The sequence below is a fragment of the Callorhinchus milii genome, unplaced genomic scaffold (assembly GCF_018977255.1).
Source record: "Callorhinchus milii isolate IMCB2004 unplaced genomic scaffold, IMCB_Cmil_1.0 Scaffold10, whole genome shotgun sequence".
Classification (NCBI taxonomy): Eukaryota; Metazoa; Chordata; class Chondrichthyes; order Chimaeriformes; family Callorhinchidae; genus Callorhinchus; species Callorhinchus milii.
In genome coordinates this window covers 16,156,414-16,178,255 of record NW_024704751.1, presented here as the reverse complement: position 1 = coordinate 16,178,255, position 21,842 = coordinate 16,156,414, and the positions used below count along the sequence as shown (strand labels likewise).

The 21,842-nt window shown below is 48.0% G+C and overlaps 2 protein-coding genes across 2 annotated transcripts; both read right to left on the bottom strand.

Annotated features, from left to right (window-relative positions):
- Positions 1–6,305: 6,305 nt before the first annotated feature.
- Positions 6,306–7,430, bottom strand: LOC103179547 (claudin-6-like). The gene has a single exon (XM_007894896.2). The coding sequence runs from the start codon at positions 7,209–7,211 to the stop codon at positions 6,546–6,548; it is 666 nt and encodes a 221-aa protein (XP_007893087.1). The 5' UTR covers positions 7,212–7,430; the 3' UTR covers positions 6,306–6,545.
- Positions 7,431–9,001: 1,571 nt separating this feature from the next.
- Positions 9,002–9,646, bottom strand: LOC103179623 (claudin-4-like). Its single transcript, XM_042338611.1, has one exon. It carries the CDS (start codon positions 9,644–9,646, stop codon positions 9,002–9,004), a length of 645 nt encoding a protein of 214 aa, XP_042194545.1.
- Between the last annotated feature and the right edge of the window lie 12,196 nt (positions 9,647–21,842).

The window sequence follows — 21,842 nt, the reverse complement described above, 5'->3', positions numbered from 1 at the left end:
AACTGTCAAGCCTGTGGTGAGTGAGTTTTGGCTGGAGCATAGCTGGTCGGGGTTGATGAGATGAGTGGAGTCAGCAGGACGGGCTCCCCACAGGGCGAGGGCCTGCACTCTCTACCTGAACCCCTCAAACACACTTTAGATTTACCTTTACGGCAATTGGAACAAACATTAGCAGAACGTCTAGGCATCAGGACACTGGGCTCAGTCAACAACACTCTTGCCTGGACTCAGGAATTTCTGGGTTCAAGACCCATGTGAGGACTTTGTACCTCACAGTACAAGCAGATGTTTCAATATAGCACTGGGAGGGGTCGGGGAGGTGAGGTGGGCGTAGAGGAGGGGAGCGAGGCATTGTTGGAGGTGCCGTCCTTCAGATGAGACTTTGAATTGAGATCCATTTGTGTCCTGTTCAAATGGAGGTGAACAATCCTGTGACCTATTGCAAAAGAGAAGGAAGTTTCTCTCTCTCGGTGTCCCGGCTAATAATTCCCCAGATAATTTTGGTCATTCACTTCATGTCTTTGCCCTGTGTAAACCAGTGTCACATTTGGTAACAGACACCAGAGTTGTCAACAGCCCAACCCCAAGACTGCCTTTGGTTATTTCGTTAACAGTAACAGTTAGTGACCAGGCAATTCTGAATGAAATAGTCGACTTCAAAAAGAAAAAGTTGGATTTCAGTATGAATTTACCAGACCAGCAAGTGCGAGTGTTGTGGTGGAGCCGAGGTTTGGGTGTCTCACCGAGACCTTTACATTCTAGGCGTCTGATTCATTTAGAAAGTTTCTTGCTGCTGTGTTTTTGCTGATTGCTGTGAGATAGCCTCAACCTCAATCTCCTCTGCGCTTCACAGGCGAAGGCACAGCTGTAACTGACACATGCACAGTCATAACTCAGCCAAGGCACCCAGTTACAGAGGAAGTGTATCAGAGAGACATTAACCTTTAAGGGCCTGAAGACATTTAACCCCTTCATCACTGCTCATTCGATGGCCAAGTGCGGAGGGCAGAGCCTGGGTAACAGGTGGGACAACAATTGACCTTGATCCTCCCCCACCCACCTAGGATAAGAAGGGTCCAGGTTTCCTCCGCTCCAGATTGGCTCCCTTTTAGAGATGCGTGGTGGTGATGTTGGGCATTGCCAAATGTGTCACAAGAACAACAACGAATTACATTTACACAGCGCCTTTCATGTCAGAAAGACATCTCAAGGTTCTGGACAGTCAAGGATTTGCACTCGAGCTGGGGGTTGGGATCAGGAGGGGTGGAGGGCAGGGAGAGTAGGAGTAGGAGGGTGACCGAAGGCACGGATGAAGAGGAGGGTCTTGAGATGGGCCTTGAAGGAGGCAAAGGGGTGGGTAGGGGAGGCATAGGGACTGTTGGATGGTGTTCCAAAGGGTGGGGCAGAAAAGCTGAAGGAGAGTACTGAAAATCTTTTAGTCTGGCTCTATACAGCTCACTGGCTTTACCATCTCCGCCCCATGACAGAGGATTAAGAGATGGAGTGTACCTGATACTGAAATTCAATCCACTGTCAGCCATGAGACCATTTTCGTGCCTTAAACTTTAAAGCGGTGAAAAAAAATTGGTATATACAAGTAACTTATTGATTAACTTAACTTATTGATTAATCACTTGATTAGGTGTTAATTCCAAATTACTGCTGAGCAAATCAGAAATGGGTTGCACCCAGAAAGTATAAATAGGAGATAGCTGCGAGAGTCTCACTTGAGCCACGTCTGGAGTGAGGCGAGGCCAGAGTGTGAGGGAATTTGGTGAGAGTGGGAAATAGGTGCAGAGGGGGAAGTGGGGGCAGGTTATATATCTTTGTATCTATATAAAGATTGTGAAGATGGTGTGGCAGATAAACTGCGAGGTCTGTCACATGTGGGAGTCGATGGAGGGTTCCTTAAGCCCCGGCGACTTCATCTGCCACAAGTGTCTGGAAATCAGGGAGCTTCAGCTAAGAGTAGCTGAGCTGGAAGCCCAGGTGCAAACACTGCACTCCATCAGGGACAGTGAGAGGTTCCTGCACAGTATGGTGGAGGAGACCCTCACTCCCCTATGTCTCAGTGATAGCAGCCCATCACTGTATAGGTACCATGAGAGAGGGGTACTGGAGCCATCGGGAGGTCCGAGTGCAGGAATAGGACCACTCCCAGAGGAGCCCAACACACAGCCATATGCTAAAAGTGATTGTGTGACAGTGCGACGGGGAAAAAAGAGGGCTTGTGCAAGGCAGAGCACTCCCAACAGAGTACCGGTCTCAAATCAGTACTCAGCATTAGCAATTGAGAGCGTGGAAATCTCCCGTGAGGACAGCAGTGAACATTCTGTCCAACAGGACAGGGGCATGGATCACACGGGCAACACTGTTCTGATTGAGGATTCAACAGTGCGAGGCACTGACAGGATCTTCTGTCATAAGAATCGTGAGGCTAGGATGGTTTGCTGCCTTCCTGGTGCGAGGGTAGTGCACTTTACCCCGCGTGTGGACAAGATTCTTCAGGGAGAAGGAGAATGTCCAGAAGTCGTGGTCCATGTGGGGACCCACGATATTGGGAAGAAGAGGGCTGAGATACTCCAGGGCGAGTATCAAAAGTTGGGGAACAAACTCAAGGCCAGAACATCCAAGGTGGTGATCTCTGGGTTACTCCCGGTGCCTCAGGCAGCGGAACAAAAGAAAAAAAAAGCGGGGACCTGATAGAGGTCTTCAAGATCATGAAAGATTTCGACAGGTTAGATAGGGAAAAGCTTTTTCTGCTGGTAGGTGTGTCTGTGACTCGTGGTCACAGTCTTAAGATATCTACCAAAAGAAGCAGAGGGGAGGTTAGAAGAAATGTTTTCACTCAGCGAGTTGTTAGAATTTGGAATGATCTGCCCGAAAGGGCAGTGAAGTCCGATTCGATAACAGCTTTTAAGAGAGAACTGGATAGGTATCTGGAGAACACAGGTTTGCAGGGTTATGGGGAGAAGTTGGTGAGTGGTGTTAATAAAAGTCAGTTGCTCTGTCAAAGAGCCGCACAGACTCAATGGGCCGAATGGCCTCCTTCTGTGCCGTAACATTCTATGATTCTATGATATTCCTAAACGCATTCCGAATGTGGAAGCCAGTTTTCCTGATAAAGAAACCGGATTCCGAACGAAGGCTAGGTTGAGGAATTCTCCACAATTCCATGGCATGCCAATTCTTAAGACGAAATGGTGTAATTGGCTGAGACTAGGTGGAATTTTGGGCCTGTGTTATTTGAATAATATGAATAAAAAAAACGCAAAACATTCTTTCATTAATTGTGTATCAGATTTCCTCCCAGATCTAATCTATTCTATTGTAATCTAATCTAGTAAACTCTTTTAAAAGAGCTGGCACAGACACAATTGCACAAATTGCTGTATAATTCTATGATAAGTGAGAGGTGTTAACTCCATTATAACAGCTCCGAGATTCCTTTACACAAATGAGAAATATGGCTATGCAAATTTCTGCTTCTAGGTTATTGCTGCATACAACTCCATGGCAAAACAGTGTGACCTCTGCGGGGAAGTGGGCCACCTCTACAGATTCTATCCCAGGAGGAGTGGAAATCAGTCCCAAAAAGAAGCCCAGACCAGTTCCATGTGGCTGTGTAGAAGCAGCAGCTAACAGGGGCAAAACAACAGGGTCCCCTGAGGTTCTTGGGGGTCTTCTTGTTTTTAGAATCTTAAAAAGAGTTAGAAACGTCAATGGAGCTGTGCTTTTGAGCTTGGGCTGCCGTGCGTGTCTGCTGCTGGGAAGCCAGACTGCGAATTTGAACTCTCTCACGGTTCAACCACGCACTGCAGAGATCAGACTGCAAGGGTGGGTAGGGCTCACATTGTGTCTGGTAACACTGTGCCTACTCACTGCTCACAGCCTTTGGTCAGGCTGCGACATCAGGCAGTGGTATTCTGCTCGGTGGCACTGGAATTGTGGTTTGACTGAAATCCTTCCACTCGTAGCAGCAAAAATTGTCAGCTGGGCTCGCTCACTCACCGCCCTTACTTCAGGTCAAGAGGTTGTAGTTTCAAGTTCCCACATCAGGCATTTTGAATTCACAGACCAGGTTGACACTGTCATGTTTCTCAATCCACGCACAGTGTATTGAGTAATTCCTTTATTCTCAGCTCAAAATAATACATACAACACTCCTACCATAAACCCACAACTCTGGGCCCCACTCACAGTATCCTTTCACACCTCGTGTCTTCCTCTGATTGCCTCCTTAATTACCGTTGATTTCTTAAAAGCGATATCTTACAGATTCTCCAGTGCAGGGGTGGGGGGAGTGCTGCATGGTCGGCGATGCTATCCTTTGGGCGGGAGCTCTGATCCCATACCTGGTTCTGCCACTCTTTGATATCATCACTGAACATCACGGGGATTCAGCAGCTGAGCTCGAGGTCTGATATCTCAACGACAACAATTTGCATTTATATAACACCCCTCACAAAGAGTATCATCCCAGAGCGCTTTCCCACCCCCTGTAGTCACGCAGCTTTTACAGCAGCAGCTTTCTGCTTATTGGATTGATGGGGAATGGGAATCAGATGGTGGGTCTCTCAGTGTTAATTGTCAATGCTTTCAAATGGACAGGGCCCGTGATTCCCACTGCCCCCAGTAGGTGCCTCTGTTGTACATTTCTAATTGGAAGTCACAAGATCCCGGACTCCCACTCATCCTTCTTCCCGTTACGGCACTGAGCTGTTTCGTTAATGAGTCCCCATGTTCTGGCCTCACCACTGTTCCTGGTAACCAATTGGCAAATTCCCCTCAGAAAATAACTACTTCCTGGTGGCTGTCTGTCATGAACCTGCTGCCTGAGGGGATCCAAAGTATTGTTCTCTGTTTACTTCCTTAATCCTATTCCAGCCGAATCCCACTGAGATGTCCTGGAACTGACGCCCACAACATAAACTCTTCCTCGGCTAGAGGATTTTCCCAATGGAGATGACCAGGATTGGGTCTATTTGTAACATTGTTGCCCACTTTTGTTCAGAGCCAGGCCCCCTCCCCAATCCTGATCTCAGCCGGAGGCAACCGTCAGCTTATAACCAAGTGCCTCAGCCGGTGCTGTGGGTTCAGATGGTGGGATGGGGCGGGGGGTGGGGGTTACGGGGCTCTCTGCGCGATGTCCCCGCCCCCACCTCACCGCAAACCGTCCGCTGGGTGAGGGTCGATTCAGTTTGTGGTATGAGCCGGCGCGGAGACGTGCACAGTGAAGGGTGTGGAGAGACAATGTCTTCATTAATGAGTGAGCCCCAACGAGTAGCTGTGGGTGAGGCGAGGGTGTGGCTCTGACCGTTTCTCTGTATGACACGAGCTGTAAACAACTAGTCAGTCAAAGGTCACAGTGAAGCTGAGTGATAAATAAGCAACGTTACTCACCCCGTCAGCTCCTCTCAGTGTGTGCGTGTGTGCGTGTGCGTTTGAAAGTGAGGGCTATATAAATAACATTTGTTGTTGTTGATTTCCACTTATGCAGCTCAGAGCGTGAGGTGGGATGCGGTGGGGGCCGCGCGCGGGGGCTGGTGTGACTGGATGATGAGCAAGGCTGCGTTGGTGTGAGATCACACCAATGAGAACGTGCGGACGAGATGACAGCTTCCAGGGAACGTCAGAGCAGCGATGACGATCTGTTTCCTGTAAACTGTCCCTTTCAGCTCCAGCGCTAAATTATTGATCGCTGTGTGCGCGCCTCCCTGCTCCCAAGGGAATGGGCCGCTCGGAACTCTCTCCGCTTCACGCCTGACCCGTTGTCCCCCCTCACTCCCCACCTGTCGATAGGCCGACGGTGGGTAATATTTCACTGGCTCCAGTCAGGCTCTTTAAGAAAGGAAAAACTTGCACTTTTTAAAGGCATCTTTTAAAGGGAGTGTTTCCCCCACTCCCCCGGGACTCCCCACGTCTCCAGGCTGTCAAGTGTAGTAACTGTGTAGTTTGCAAGCACACAGCAAAGTCCCATAAACATCCACCCAGTATTGGAGTGTCATCTTAGTCTGTGAGCTCAAAGTCCCTGACATGGGGCTCGAACTCACAACCTTCTAACTTGGAGGCGAGAGCATGAGCGACTCAACCATGTTGAGGCAATATCGTGTCACCAGTTGGGAAGCGAACGACTTCAATGGGGCATGATAGTCAGCCGGGACCCTGGAGGAAAACTCTTGTCCCCTTTCTAATTGCGCGCGAGATCTTTAACGTCCGTCCTGAACATCCCAATAGTCAACTAACACGCGGAGGTTTCACACAGTGAAGATACAAAAACAGAAAGCCAATGAGCGGTGTGCGGTGAGGATAGTGGGTTTATTGTTGATTTGTTTCCAAACATTCAGGTAATCATTATTAAAACACGTTTACATTTGAATATCAAATGGAAGTGACGTTTCCCGGGATGCAGTTTGTGTCCATGTCATGCAGATGTTCAAGGCGGAGCGGAATCGTGTGGAGTCAGAGAGGAGCCAGTGCTGGAGTGAGAGCAGAGAGGAGGCGGAGTGGATTGTGGAGCAAACCGGGTGTGTGGAGCTGAGCATTCACACGTATTCCCTCATGGAGTAACTGGCTGTCTGGCTCTTAGTGGGAGCGGAGCCTCGTGCTGCACGGGCCGACCCCACGTCCCCCCACCCGAGCTGTGCGGGACAGGAGCAGCAGAGCACGGCACCCCCCAGGCCTAGCAGAAAGGCCGCAGTCCAGCCCAGGTACAGGGCCCGACCCAGCTCCTGTTTGCGGCTATCCGGCACCAGCGGGCTGTAGAAATCCACTACCACGGTATGAGCCGCCCAGGACACGGGCAGCAGCACGCACAGCCCGGCCATGACAAACAGCGCCCCACCCAGCGCCGCGGCGTGACCTTTCACGTTCCGGTCACCCCCACCGCAGGTCGTACACTTCATGCCCAACAGGGTCACGACGATGCCCAGCAGCCCCACAGCGATGGCGGTGGCGGTCAAGGCTCGGGCCCAGCGCAGGTCAGCGGGGAGGTCGAGGAGAGAGTCATACACGTCACACATCATCCTGGCCGTCATCTCCTGGTAAACGCACGTCATCCAGATTCCCTCCCACACCGCCTCCGTGTTCAGGATGGTATGGCCTATAAACGGGGTCACCTTCCACTGAGGCATTCCCGTCACCGCACACGCACACACCCATCCCACCAGGCTCACCAGGAACGCCAGCAGCTCACAGCCGGTATCCGACATCCCTCTGTCCACTCACCGACGGGAAGCTCCGGGGAGTGGGATATTCTCTCTCACTCAGCCTTCTAATCTCTTGTTCGCTGCTGTCCGTGTTTGTGCGCGTATTGGGGAGATGCAACAGTCGAAATGCAGTCCGAGTCTCGGACGTCAAAGTACGGGTTTCTGGTGGAGAGGGAGCGAGCGAGCGAGAGAGCCAGCAAGTGAGCGAGGCCGCTGAGTTTGACTGAGAGATTGGAGACCAGGAATAGAATTATAAGCAAGTATCAGAGTGGCTCCTGTTACAGTGGACATGGAGAACCTTTCAGACATGTCACTCACACAAAGGCCGCGCTGATCAGAGGCAGCGATTCGTCTCAGAGTGACAGGAGTGAGACTGGAAGCCAACTCCAAGACTGTAACAACAATAATAATAATCTTTGCATTTGATATAGCGCTTCACAGAATATACTGCAAAGTGAATTGATTATATATTTGTGGGCGAAACATGGCAGCGAATTGTGCACAACAGTGCCCCACAAGCAGACGCGGATTGAGTGACCAAATTGTTTTGTTATTTTTAGTTTTAGGAGATTATTGCCTCTGGAAAGCGATCCGCCAATTGACTAACAACCGGTTCCTACTTTACTGCTGGGTAAACAGAGGTATGTGGAGTAAGGAAAGTTGCCTAAGGTTTTGCCCTGCCTGGGAATCACACCCAGGTCCTCCAGCTTGTGAGGTGAGCGCACTAACCACTCCACAAAGATTGTATGGTAAATAACTCTGGGAGGAGATCACAGGAACCAGTTGAGATGGGGTTAATATCAATGGCTTGTGTCTGTCTCAGCAGCAGTGTAATGGAATCCACTAATAGACCAACAGAATTCCGACCGCTCTCAACCTTCATACCATTTTACCATATCACGAGAAGTAAGAATTTTTAACAACTGTGCTGCAGAATAAGTGGAATTTCGGAGTCAGTACCCCCCCCCCCCACCTCCGTATCATTTGATCTGCACATAACTACACTGGCCTGTTCCCCCGACCCACTGGGTAACCAGCCAGAGGAAATCTGACACCCAGTGACTTTCCTTCCTGTCCTTTCACTTCTGCGCTCAGGTGGAAAGTGGAGCTGATCTTGTTGAGTTGATGAGTTGGACAGTTTTCCGTCTGCTCACACAATGTGGGGTCGAGGGGGGCAGTGGGGGCAAGGTAATTTACGGTAATTCTTAACGCGTTTCTTAACCAAGAAATCTGTATGGTCACTCATTCCAGTATTGGGGGGGGGGAAAGGGGGGTGAGGGGATAGGACACTGACGAGATCCCGAATCTGGGATCGAGCGGAGAAGCGGCATTCCCATGGTCGTCAGGTAAAGCGTTCTGGGACACTACCCTGCGTGAGAGGCGCTATATAAATGCAAGTTGTTGTTGTTGCTGTGTCTGTCACAGACCTGTCACTGTGCTTAAAGCATCCAAACCAGATGACTGAAAATTTCGCTTCTATTTATTGTATTGGGGATTAAGTTAGGGTCAGACCTGCTTCTCTTCCTGGTCAGACTCCGAGTTGAAATACATTTCAGATTCTTCAGACCCTGGAATTGGGAGAAACATTAAAATCACTTCACTGTGCGCTCACTGACAACAACTTCTCAAAACCTTCTCAACTGAGAAACCAGCTTACATTCGGGGGGGAGGGGAGCAAGCGTGGGGGTCACACATGCGGGATGGGGGGTTCACACATGTGGTGGGGGGGTATATGTGCAAAGGCCACACACAAGGTTACATGTATGGGGAAGGGGGCCAAACAGCTACTCCCGTTACCTGTTTGCCGGGGTGGCTGGAGGGCCAAGGGCGGGGTGGTAACTGTAGTACGGTCGCTTTCTCTGCTGCGGCTGATGTTGCGGACAGGAGCAGCACATGATGGCCCCCCCAAACACCAACAGGCAGGCCGCGCCCCAGCCCAGGAACACCGCGTCTCCCAGCTGTGCCTTCAGGCCATGGGGCACCAGCGGGTTGTAATAGTCGCTCACAACGTTGCTGGCGATCCAGGATGCAGGAACCAGCACGCAGAATCCAGACAGGATGAACAGGACGCCAGCAGCCACAGCCAGACTGGACTTGAAACTTTCCTCGTTGCGGGCAAACCGGGTACACTTCATACCCACACTGGCGAACGCCATGCCCAGCACTCCCAGGGCCACGGACAAGCACAAGAGGACTCGGGCAGCCTGCAGGTCACTAGGCAGCGCCAATAGAGAGTCGTACACGTGACAGTGCAGCAGCCCCCCACTGTCGTTCACGCAGCTCATCCAGATCCCTTCCCAGCCCTCTGCCACTGTGAGCACTGTCACCCCATCAATGGTGCGGACTTTCCACTGTGGGATTGCTGTGGCAACGCATCCCATCAGCCACCCGACAATCCCAGTTAGACAGCCCAGCATCTGGAGGCCTGTGCTGGCCATGTCCAGCTTGGCTCAGCTACGGTCGTTCGCTCCCCCCAGGAGAGACGCCTTCAAGTGGCTCAAGTGGCGGTGAGCAGACTGCAATATGACACCCACAGCAGTGAGCGCAGGATAGATTTCTGTACCAGAGGGAGGGAGCGAGAGGGAGAGCAAGGGAGAAAGTGAGAGGGAGCGGGAGGGAGTGATGGGAGGGGGGGGGGGGCAGAGAGCGAGCGAAGGAGAGAGAGCGAGCTCTAATGTCAGTACTGTACCAAGTCCAGACATTGATACCAAGGAATGAGAGGGGTGATTGTTATCAGCACCAGCTGGAAAATTGGGGCTGGTTTTACTGAAACAGAGAACATTACAAGAACAACAACTTGCATTTATATAACGCCTTTCGGGTTAAGAGGACATCCCAAGGCACTGAATAAGCCACTGTTTGGACCTGAGCTGCAGGTTGGGATCTGAGAGCAGTGAAGGGCAAGAGGTGGGATGGTGTAGGGAACATGACCGAAGGCTCGGTTGAAAAAGGTCTTGAGAAGGGCCTTGAAGGAGTCAAGGGAGGAGGCGAGGCAGAGGCATGTTATCTGCAACTGAGAGGGACTGTATCAGTTTCTGCTTTGCACAAAGATCTGAGAAATGGTACTGGGTTTACTGATGTGAATAAAGGATGATAAGTTGGTTATCTTTTACAACTGAATCTGGTCTCGCCTGGTGAGCGTGGAGCGTCATCTAGTGTCACAGGTGAGCATTGCTTACAATCTGGGTCCTTTTGGGGCTCAGTGCTGCCACCATGAAGTGTGAGAGCTCAGCTCAGGCAGCGCCTTATACACCTGTCACTCAACCTGACCCTGACACTGACTATCCTGCTCCGATATCAGGTAACTCCTGTTGACTGACACGTCATATGTTTTATATGCACCTTGTTTGTTGCTGAACTACTTATTATTATTATATTGTTGTCTGGTTCAATCACAGTTTCGTAAACTTATTTATCTCTTACTCCTGTCCTTATGTAAACACTTGCAGGGCATTTGACATGAAGCGTAGAAGCAATCATTATCATTTATAATTTCTCAGCCTTTATAATGGGAAGACATACGCAACACATTGTGTGTTACTGGCTATAACACTGTATATTACAACAACAAACAACAACATCAAAATTACATAGTAACACAATGTGTCACTGCCTATAATACTTTATATTATATCATAACACACCATGCGTTATTGGCTATAACACTGTGTATATTGTATATAACAGTGTATGATCCAGTTCTAGATCCAGGTCTTCGCCTACAAAGCCCTCCATGGCCTCGCCCCACCCTACCTCTGTGACCTCCTAACCCCCTACCAACCCACCCACTTCCTCCGCTCAGCCGGCTCTGGCCTGCTCCACGTCCCCCGACCCACCCGCCCCACCATTGGCGGGAGAGCCTTCAGCCATCTGACCCCAACCCCTGGAATTCCATCCCCCAATCACTCCCCCTCACCCGCTCCTTACCCTCCTTCAAGTCCCGCCTCAAAACTCTCCTCCTCAGCCATGCCATCAGCCACCCCTTCCCCTCCCTTCTCCCCCCCTGACCTCAACTCGGGTCTGAAATGATGTACCCTGTCCAGGGTCTTGGGACGTCCTCCCGACATGAAAGGCCTATACAAATGTAATCTTGTTGTTGTTATGTTGTATAACAGTGCAGCACTCTGAGACTCCCTGCGTGCAGGGCACTATATTTTGGGTAACAGTGCCTCTTTATAGTTATCTGATATTGGATGTCATTTATCTAAACCTCTAATCATGGCTATATATTAGTTTCAGCTTGAGTTTTATAATTAGTTGGAGCTAACTCCCACACTGGTTACTTATCTGTACTTTGCAATAAGATCAGGGGGTGATGACTAATGTGTGACAATGGTGTCACAGCCTTTTTAACTCTCTCAAATCCTCTCATGTTTCAGATACATATTTTTACACAGAATTCACAGGGGATTTGGATTGAGATATAATGAAGAGACGGGGAGCGAGGGGAAGGAGAGATTGGGAGTGAAGGAATATCATTATTTTACTTTGAGGCTGGTTAGTTAGTTCGTTCGTTAGTTAGAACGCTGTTGGTGGGTTCCTCTTGGGGTCCTAGTGTATCTAGTGGAGACGGCAGACCTGACTGAGAAACACAGGTTTGATCAATGTTCCTGTGACTGATTGAAACAAAGGGTTAATGGTGAAGTCAGTCAGGTGGAGTGAGGAAGCAGTTGTGATACTGAACCAAACACACCTTTGACCCAGATCGTGGTGACTTTGGATGTCAGCGTAAGTGCACATGTGTGTTTCACCAGGTGACTGTTGTTAAATAGATTGATGTCCTCAACTGCCCTCCTCAAATAGGATCATCTCAACCTGCTTCCATTACCCAAGGCAGCATCCTGCTCCGTGCTCCCACTGACACGTACATGCCAGGCCTTGCGCAATAAGGAAATGAATCACCCAGCTAACAATAAGAAGCTCAGAGAAAGAGTCACATTCTAAACAACAACATACCAGCGATGATCTAACCACTTTGCTATGCCAGAGAGATTTCACTGGGTTACAGGTTATGTCTCCAACCTGTTTGATTGCTGACGTGGGAGGGTAGATGGATAGTGTAAAGGAATCTTTGTTCTAAACCCTGATGTCTTTGACCTGGGAGTGTGGACAGAGAGTGTAGATAGAGCTTTACTTGGTCTCTAACCCGTGTTGTTACTGACCACAGCCCATGCCCCCTGTAGAGTGTGACCTCATCGAACTTTGTGTCATCCAGACTCTGCAGGATTGAGAATCCATCAGTAAAACCACCCATCACACAAGAGCCTTCTGTTTGCCAGAGTGATCGTTCGTTCCAGGCTGTGTGTACACAGGCGAGTTAGTGAGGGGGGTGGGATGTGTGTGTGGCAGGTTGGAATAACACATGTGGTGGGGGCAAGAGCCAAATGGCAGCTTTCTCTCTGTAGTGATTGAATGATTCACTGATAACGTTTTTAAAAAAAATTTCAGAAATTCCTTAATTGCTTCAGAGTCCACCCGAGAGATACTCGGTTAAGCGTCACTGAATGTTTTGTGTGTGAGCAGCAAGAGAGGGCAGACGGTTACTCCCTCTATAGCACTCTGTACAGACAGCTGAGAGGAGGCTTATCAGCCTTGTGTGTCCTGGTGCTTGCTCCCCCACTGGAGCTGTCTACTCTCATCCCGTTCCCTGCACTCCCCTTATCGATTCTGTGATGGTGCTTGCTCCCCACTGAGATTCTCCATTTTATTACGATTTGCCCACAGATTACACAGTCACACCATTTAACAGTATATTCTATGAGGAGTCCTGTAGCTCAGTGGTTAGAGCTGGCTTCATTTAACAGCATGTTCATCAGGGGTGAGAGGTGCGAAAGGTGAGATTCTGGGAGGCACAGGTCAGAGAAGGCCTGATGTTTGGGCTATGATGTGTTTGTTAGTGAGTATCGAGGGGAATTACAGAGCACTTCAAATTTATTGTGGTATCAAATACCTAACATGTCCTGAGTGAGTGGAAAGAGTGTTGCCGCCCGAGCCTCTGGTTACCACATTGTCACAATCCCATCAGTGCTGGAAATACCCGTCTGTTTCCAGTCATTTCAAATTATAAGATATTTACAGCCAATTTTACTGCCCCTCCTCAAGTCACTGATCCGAGCAGGGAAAGGCATTCGTTAATTCTCCCCCACAGGCTACCAACCCACATTTTAAACATCTGTGAATTTTCTCAGATGCAATGCAATACAAATTGACATTTATATAAAGCCTTTCAAGTCAGGAGAAATTATCAACGTTGCTGTGTAGGGCGAAAGGCGCTGTAATAAGTGCGAGTTGCTGTTAATGTGGCTGTTGACCCTGTCAACTATGACTTATTTGCCCATGGACTGACTTCACTAAAAAGTTAACGGAGGATTCCACCCACTGGAAACCCAACAGGACATATCTCAATCTCTCACCCATGAGTGCTCTGACTGTCAACTCCTACAACGATGGAAAGATGAGGGGGCAGCTGTTGACCAAAACGCACGAGTAACAGTGGTGGGGGGAGGAGGGAGGGGAGGAGAGGAGTGTGGGGGAACAAGGGAAGCGGGGAAGGTTTGAGACGTTCCACATGGAACCTTTCTGTGAGCCAACACTAAGACATCAGTGCAATAGAGTGGTATAATAATTCTTGCATTTGATATAGCTCCTTATCACGTCATTGAGATATCTCAAAGCGCTTCACAGAATATACTGGAAAGTGACTGTATTTTGTGGATGAAACGCGGCAACCAATTGCACACAGTAGCACAAACAGTCGTGGATTGAGCGTCCAAGTTATTATCTGCAAATCGACTAAAAACCTGGTTCCTACTAACTGCTAGATAAACAGAGCACATGTGGAGTAAGGAAACTTGCCTAAAGTTTTGCCCTTCCCAATAATCGAATCCAGGGTGAAGCGAGCGCCCTAATCATTACTCTACATGACTCAGATGCTTCTGTTTGGCTGGTCACTCGGCAGGTAGCACTTGAGCACTTTCTGTTCCAGCAGCAAGTCACAACCTGCAGTAAAACATTGAGAGAGGCACTGCAGAGAGACTGTATATTCCTTTCTGGACCTTTTGTTTGACAGACAGTTATTTGTCTGTTCATGTTCAAAAGGCTACAAACCAGACTGAGATTTCTATTCATGCCACCTATATACGGAAATTCCCATGTCTGGAATAGAATGCACACCCTCTTTCCCAAGGGACATGTCCTGTTTACCTAGTTCTGGAAAATATTGGGCACAGGTTAGCAAGAGCCAAGTCTTGGGGGTGCGGTGTGTTACAGCTGGAGTTTAACAACAACAACTTGCATTTATATAATGTCCTTCATGGAGTGCAGTGTCTTGGAGCTCTTTAAACAGCTAAAACTGCATTGTTTAAAGATTCCTTCCAGTAATTCTGAGCTACAGCCAGTAATCCTTGGAATTCCAACACACGGGAAAAGGCTGTTTCCTCACAGGAACTTAATTTGTGATCTGTGATCTGGGAGAGAATCAATAATACAGTCCAAACCCATTTCCGAGAGTCAACCCACGATGACATGCTCTTTTTGATGTATCAGTGCCAGAAGCCAAATCGTGCGGAGAGATTGTAGAGGACACACAGTGTCAGGACTTCAACACGTTCACAAGTGCTGTATGAAATTTGTCATTTAGTATAATTTTATAATAATAGTAATTTGGTCACTCAATCCAGGACTGTTTGTGGAACACTGCTGTGCTGTATTGGTTGCTGTGTTTCATTTGCCACAAAATACACAGTCAATTCTCTTTACAATATATTCTGTGAAGCGCTTTTAGACGTCTCAATGACGTAATGAAGTGCAATATCAATTGCAAGCATTATTGTTATTATTTAATCTGAAGCAGAGACTCAGACTGGTAACAGTCGGGTCCCAATGGAGAGTTGATATTTTAGTTAGAGGCCAACCTGCCAATGTCTAACATGCAATATTTGTTAATGTGATTTCTTGATGTGGTTAAGGAATTTTTCCAGTAATAGACCCAGAGCTTCTATTCTCCCAAATATCATACTCCCGGATTTCCCAAGGATTGAAGGGAATTTTAACGTGTTGGAGAAATGGTGCAAATTAGCAAATTATAAGGTAAGTGCGGACACAGTGTTGATTTTCAGCCTCTTGTCGTCAATAGTAAATTGGAAATTCAGGGTTCGGGTGGGGCTAGGCTGGTTGAACAAGTCTTGGGGTTGGAAGTTATCGTGCAACGATCACCGCTCTGGTTACAGGAGAAACCAAAACCAGACCAAGATACTGTCAACAACATGCACAAAGATTCCAGAAAATTCCACTTTCAGATGATGCCGAACACAACAACGAGGGAAATTTCAGGGCTTATTACATCTCTAACTCCACCCAGGCTACAACGAACTCTATCCTTCAGCTGAGACGTTAAGCCAAAGTCCTATCTGTGCCTGATCAGGTAGATGTTGAAAATCCTATGGTGCTGTAGGAAAAGAAAAGGAAATTTCTCTCTCTCAATCCTCCCACTCAGCTCCTGTTAACCCTACAAGCCAAAGCCCTAATGGGTAGGGTGATCCTAGCTGGACAAGCAGCAGAAAAATCCCCTCATACTCTCCCTCCATGTCGTATCCCCACCCTGCCCCCTACCACTCTCTCTTTCTTCTTCTCTTTCTAATCTCTTTCTCTCTCTCTGGTGTAACGTGGGTTATGGCCGATATAAAAGGCTCTATTGCTAATTATGTTTCCTTTATGACAGATGTGAGTCGTTTTCACAGTAAGTGACCTTGGCAGGTTTAACACTTTCCGACAGCTACAACGTGTGTCCTTCCCACCAGCCCTCCTGATAACAACAGTTACAGTAAGACGACCCTAGGTAATTTTCTCTCCTCTTTGCGCGGGTTAATATTTTCCAATTAATTTCAGTGTTATTCGCTGCTGCTCAGGAAAGCCCCTGCGAGGTTACTTCGCAGGAGGTTTAAACCAAGCGCCACAGAGTTCTTTCCAGCTGAGAAACGCAGCCACCGGTGTTCACAAAAAAGTGAAGCTACGCACAGAACGCTCTTGTGCAACTGGCAATGCTGTAAATGACGTGGGTCTACGCCAGCCATCATAGTCCTATGCTGCAGATTGGGGACATCCGGTATTGACCTGGCTTCCTGTTTCTCCACCAGATAGCGGTGAGGTTTCTCTCGCTCTCTCTCTCTGCCTGACACTGCCTTCTGCCATATATGTGCATGTTGGCAGGATAGGGCTGATGATTCTTCTTCTTTGACCAAAGAGATTTGTTTCAGTCTGTCAAGAGTTAGTAGTGATTCTTGACCAGGACACAAGGCAATCGGGTGATCACACCGAGGCGGCTTTTAGCAAATACTTTTGCACTTTTTTTTAAACCTGGTTACATTTATTGTCCCAGTGTACTGCCCGACAGCCCCCAGTTAGACTAGTTCTGTGCACACTGGCCCTGCTCGCATGCAGTTACTGATCTGTGGAGCCTTAAGCAAAGGGCACAGAGTGACAGACAGGAGGGCTGGCAGGCCTCTGACTACAGCTGAGGCACCGCATTTATCCTTGTCTCAGCCTTAAGACCTTAGCCAGAAAAATCCATCCTGGGTCTTGGTTAATTGCACTTTCTTAGAGTTTCAGAACGCCGCAGAATTGGCAAACTTTAGGTCAAACTCAGCCTTCATTTTGAAGCAGTTTTACTGTGAATTCTTTTATGGACTGTGAAAAAACCCTACTTCAAAATTGAGGCCGAATTCAAGTAATTTGTCAACTTCTGTTGGCTCTGAAATACGTCAATGGTAGAGTCAGTCTGGAAGTTCTAGAATTTAGGATTTTGTGGGTCATAAAATTAGGCTTGATTTGAAAGCCAGGTCTCTCGTGAGGGAGAATGGACTTGCCAGCAGGCCAGACTCACGTCCCTACATGTAACTCTATATGTAACTCTGTGTAACTTTGAGTTTAGAAGCCTTGATGTGCTAGGCAGCCTGGGCATTTTTCCAACGTTAGGTTGAAGAGCTGATCCATCTCTCGTCACCCCTCTGTATTTCTTCCCTTGATCCTGAACCGCTCTTGCCCTGACTCGGGCCTTCTCTCCTCTCCCCAGGCCTCTCGCCTGTTTCTGATGATACCCATTCTCTAACAAGTAACTCTTCAAAGATTAAAGTTTGAGAGATTTAGGAATATTGAAGGTTTTTCAGGATGTGAAAGCCCAATAAGTTCTCTTTGCCTCTCGAGATCAGCTGCCACTATCTCACCCTATCCCTCAGTCTCTCTCTGCAAACTCATTCAGTTTCTCTCTTCACTGAATCTCCGTCTCCTTCTTTGACCAACATAACAATAATAATCCTGGTATTTGATATAACGTCTTATTATTTCGTTGAGACATCTCAAAGCGCTTCACAGAACATATTGTAAAGTGGATTGATCTTGCTTTTTTGTGGGTGAAACGCAGCAGCCAATTGCGCACAGCAGTTATGGATTGAATATCCAAATTATTACTGTTTTTTTAGGGCTTATTACTTCCTAAAGCAATCACCAATCGGCTAACAATCGGGTTCCTACTTACTGCTAGGAAGCAGAGATGTGCGGAGGAAGGAAACTTGCCTAAGGTTTCGCCCTGCCTGGGAATCAAACCCGGTCTGATCGCTTGCGAGGCGAGCGCGCTAACCACTATGCTATGGGTCTCCACATTCCCAGCTACTTGGTTAGATTTTGTGCGTCCAGCCACGCTCGAGTGTCCAGCCGTGCAACCTCACTCAGTCATTTTTCGTTGCTATTTTGACGGTCTCGGAGCTGAGTCTGGTGAGATGGGGTTGATTGAAACTCTGGTTCTCAACCAGTCTGTACAAAAATACCTCTTTGCTGAGCTGAGCGCGAGACTGCCCGAGATATCGGTGCCGAAGGCGGTGGAGGGAAGAGACGGAGGACAATTAATAGCAGCGCGTGTTGTAGTGTGGCGGGGACAGATGGCTGTACGTGACGAGCTCAGTTTGTAATTATAGAGGCTAGCGATACTGTGAATGGCTTGCTCTGTGGGCAGCCATGCTCTGATGGAGCCGTGTTGCGCTCTTTGCGAGAGGCTGTGGCGGGGACAGCGCAGAGTTAATTACGGAGTCCTCGCCCTCAGCAGTCTCGCTCTAGCCTTTCGCATCGAGTGCAAGAGCTGCAAATGTCTTGGTTAGTTTTAAGCATTATAAATAAATGAACAAAATGTGAAAATAAAGATGGAGATGAAGGGGAAGGGGAGCCTTGAGCTGTTGTGGTTTAGCAGCAGGTTCACCCAGAGGCCACGTACAGTACAATACAAAGTCCGTTGGATGTTGAGAAGAACACCTGGAGGCTCCTCAGCCTCTCCTGTGTGAGGCTCTGTCTCAGTCTCTGGTCATGCCAGATCCCACATCCCACCTCAGACATCCTACAGTTACTCATGTTGTCCCCCTCCCTTCCATTCTCCCCTTCCTCCCTGCGCCCTCACTCCCCCCCATCACCCCTCTCCCCACCCACTTGCCCTACTCTCCCCACTCCCCCACTCCCCCTCCACTCCCCCTCCCTCTTCCCCCATACTCCCTCCTCTTCCCCCACAGAATAATAAAGGAAACGTTACAATACCCTTTTCATCTGTACTTGAGTCCCTGATTTCAGCCCCTCACCGCCCCCCACCGCCTAGGAAGTACCCCACCCCGCTAACACCTGCTGCCCCTTTCCAGAGATATACAACAATAGATGCATTTGACATTGCATCTCACAGAATTCTGTAAACAGTCAAGTGTAGTGACTGTATATTTTATAGGCCAATGCCAATTTTCACACAGCAAGAATCCCACAAACAGCCGTGAGATGAATGAGCAAATTTATCTGGGGAAATATTGTCCAGGACACCAATCTTTCCAATAGCGGGATCTTTTAATGTCTGACTAGTTAGGCACAGACGGGACCTTGGTTTAATGTTTCATCCGAGGGCTCCCCAGCACTGCTCTAGAGTATTCAGACTGTAGCTCAAAGTCCGACATGAGGGTTTGAGCCTACAACCTTCTGACCCAGAAGCGAGATGCTACAGGGGAGACAGGAGATGGGGGCAGACTCAGAATGTCTTGTGGTGTTACTTGGAGAAGGCAGTTTGCTCCTCATGTGACCTGGGAAACGAGATCCGAGTGAAATGTTAATCACTGTCAGTGAATTCTGTAACCTTTACAGAAGAGACTTCCTCACAAAAGCCCCCACTGTGTTTGCTCCCGCTTCCCAGCAGTTTGACTGAAAATTCACCAAAACCTGAAGCCTATGGAATTCCCAGTATCGAAGGCTGATCACAGTGCTGCCGAACATACCACAGGAAGTGTGGCAAACTGGGAAATGATTCAGCTTCATGTCCAGGAATTGACCAGTTAGTGCGAGGCATCAATTACGAAGGTGGGTGTGCTGGAGGTGTGACAGAAAGATTTCTGATACACATGGGGCGGGTGGGGGGAGAATTTATTTTACTCACTTGTGGTGAAACCGAGTCCTCATTTGAACAGGGTTAAACAAGAGTCGGTATGGCATTAATTGATGATCATTTTTCTGACTGAAACAGCAGCAAATAGCAGATAGGATGTCAGTCAGTCAACAGGTAAACCTTAACAGATACTTTGAGCCACTAGCACCCAAAGTGCGATGAGATCTCTAACAACTGCTTTGTAACATGAGACGCCAAACCCTGACACGAGCCACGTCATATTGTTCTGCGGAAATTCCACTCCGGATGTATGGCCATGGTGGCAAACATGATGTGTGTGGCATGCTTGACATACTTGGTTTCCTTGTTAAGATGTCCCCACATCTCGCAGGTGTTCACACCTATTAGCAGAGATTTACTCCCGAGGCCAATAGGAACCTCTCAGCTGAAATAGTCCAGGTAATGAGATTACATAATTAGGGTCTGATAGAATCTCTGATCTACAGTAAAACTCACACAAGTCGGATCACTTGGGACCATTACATTTAATAGGACTTATATGCAAAGTCTGTGTTGCAGATAAACTCTACAAGTCATATTCGATTTACTCTGCGCGTGCATAATTCAATGCAGCCAGTAAGTGCGTACGCGGCAACGGGTCAAGACTATATTTCCTCCAATTCAATGTGTCTTGACCCGTCGCATATGCGCACTTACTGGCAAGGGTGGGAATCGGGGGGGAAATGAAGTTCTTCTGAGCAAGTTTCGACGGATCAAGACCACATTTACAGCAATTCAGTGCATTCAGGCCGGTAAATAAATATACACGCGTCAATGGCTCAGGATATCATTTCCCGCGATTCAAAGCAGTCAGTAAGTGCATAAGTAATGGAAGGTAGGGGAGCGGCGTTACGAATTAGAGGTGAGCAATACAAGTAGTGCGAAGATACCTTAGTGGTTTTGATAGGAAGCTGAATTGGACTCGCGTGCATGTACTACTTAGGCAATTATACGATATATAAGTATAAGGCTTATGCAAAGATTATTGCGTTGCCCAGCTGAATTGCTATACTGGTGGGACTAGGTGCAGCATAGGAAGGGAACCAGACAGGGAAAGTGAGAGATATCTTCTAAGATCAGATATTTAACTTCTCCAATTGAGTTTCCAACTACGTCCATTTCAGCCTGAGCTGATGCTTATTGTAAGCCAAGTTCTGTGTTGCTGACGATATTACTACAATGCACACTTCCTCTTAAAAGCCCCGTAAAGTTACATGAAAGCATGAGCAAGACGATCACAGAGACAAGCTCCAAACAGAAATACATGACCTTCAGAGAAAGTAACCGTGTTAACCCTATACATGCTGGGCTGTGGTAAATAATAATAATAATCCTTGCATTTGATATAGCATCTTGTCACATCTCAAAGCTCTTTACAGAATATACTGTAAAGTTAATTGACTGTATATTTTGTGGGCGAAACGCAGTATTTCGCAGAGGTCACCTAATGACTTAAGAATGTTGCAGCCCTGAGACTGATTGATCAGCCGAGCAAATGCACCCAGATGCTATTCTCCCTGTGAACTACCAAAAAGCAACAAAAAAGCAGTCTAGCCCCACCCCCATTTTGCCCCCACTCTCAGTGTAGTGACTGTATTATGATCCTAGGCTGAAGCATGGGCCTGCATAATAATAGGCACAGGTGACACGAATGAACTCTTTCATAGCTAAGAGTGTGTGGAATTTAGGGCCTCAGGTGTGTTGGAAGAAACTGCCCTGAATCATACTGCTCATGCAGTGTGAGGGTTAAATTACTTCATGGTAACTTCCCTAAAGAGGCCAAACCTCCCTCCTTCCTACCCACCACCTCTTCCCATATGAAATCATCCCTTTTATTGGAAGAAGGAGTGCGGGTGGTGGCACACGTCAACGCTTAATCTCCAGGAATCCCTCCAGTCAATCAGTCAGTCAGGCTAACTGACGTACACACATCAGCCTCCAACCCTTATTTGGGAACAACTTCACAGCCAGAGTGAAACGTGTGTGTTCGTGCGTGTGCACTGTATGAGGAAGCACAGCTATTGTCTGGTGGGTGTGTGTGTTCATTCTACAGTATAAGGTTTCCAAGTAGAAAATTACCGATTGTTACTGAGGCTGAATTACATTTGCTCCCACCACTCACTGAGACCGATCTTTGCCATTGATATCTGTCCAATAACGTCAATAATAATAACAAT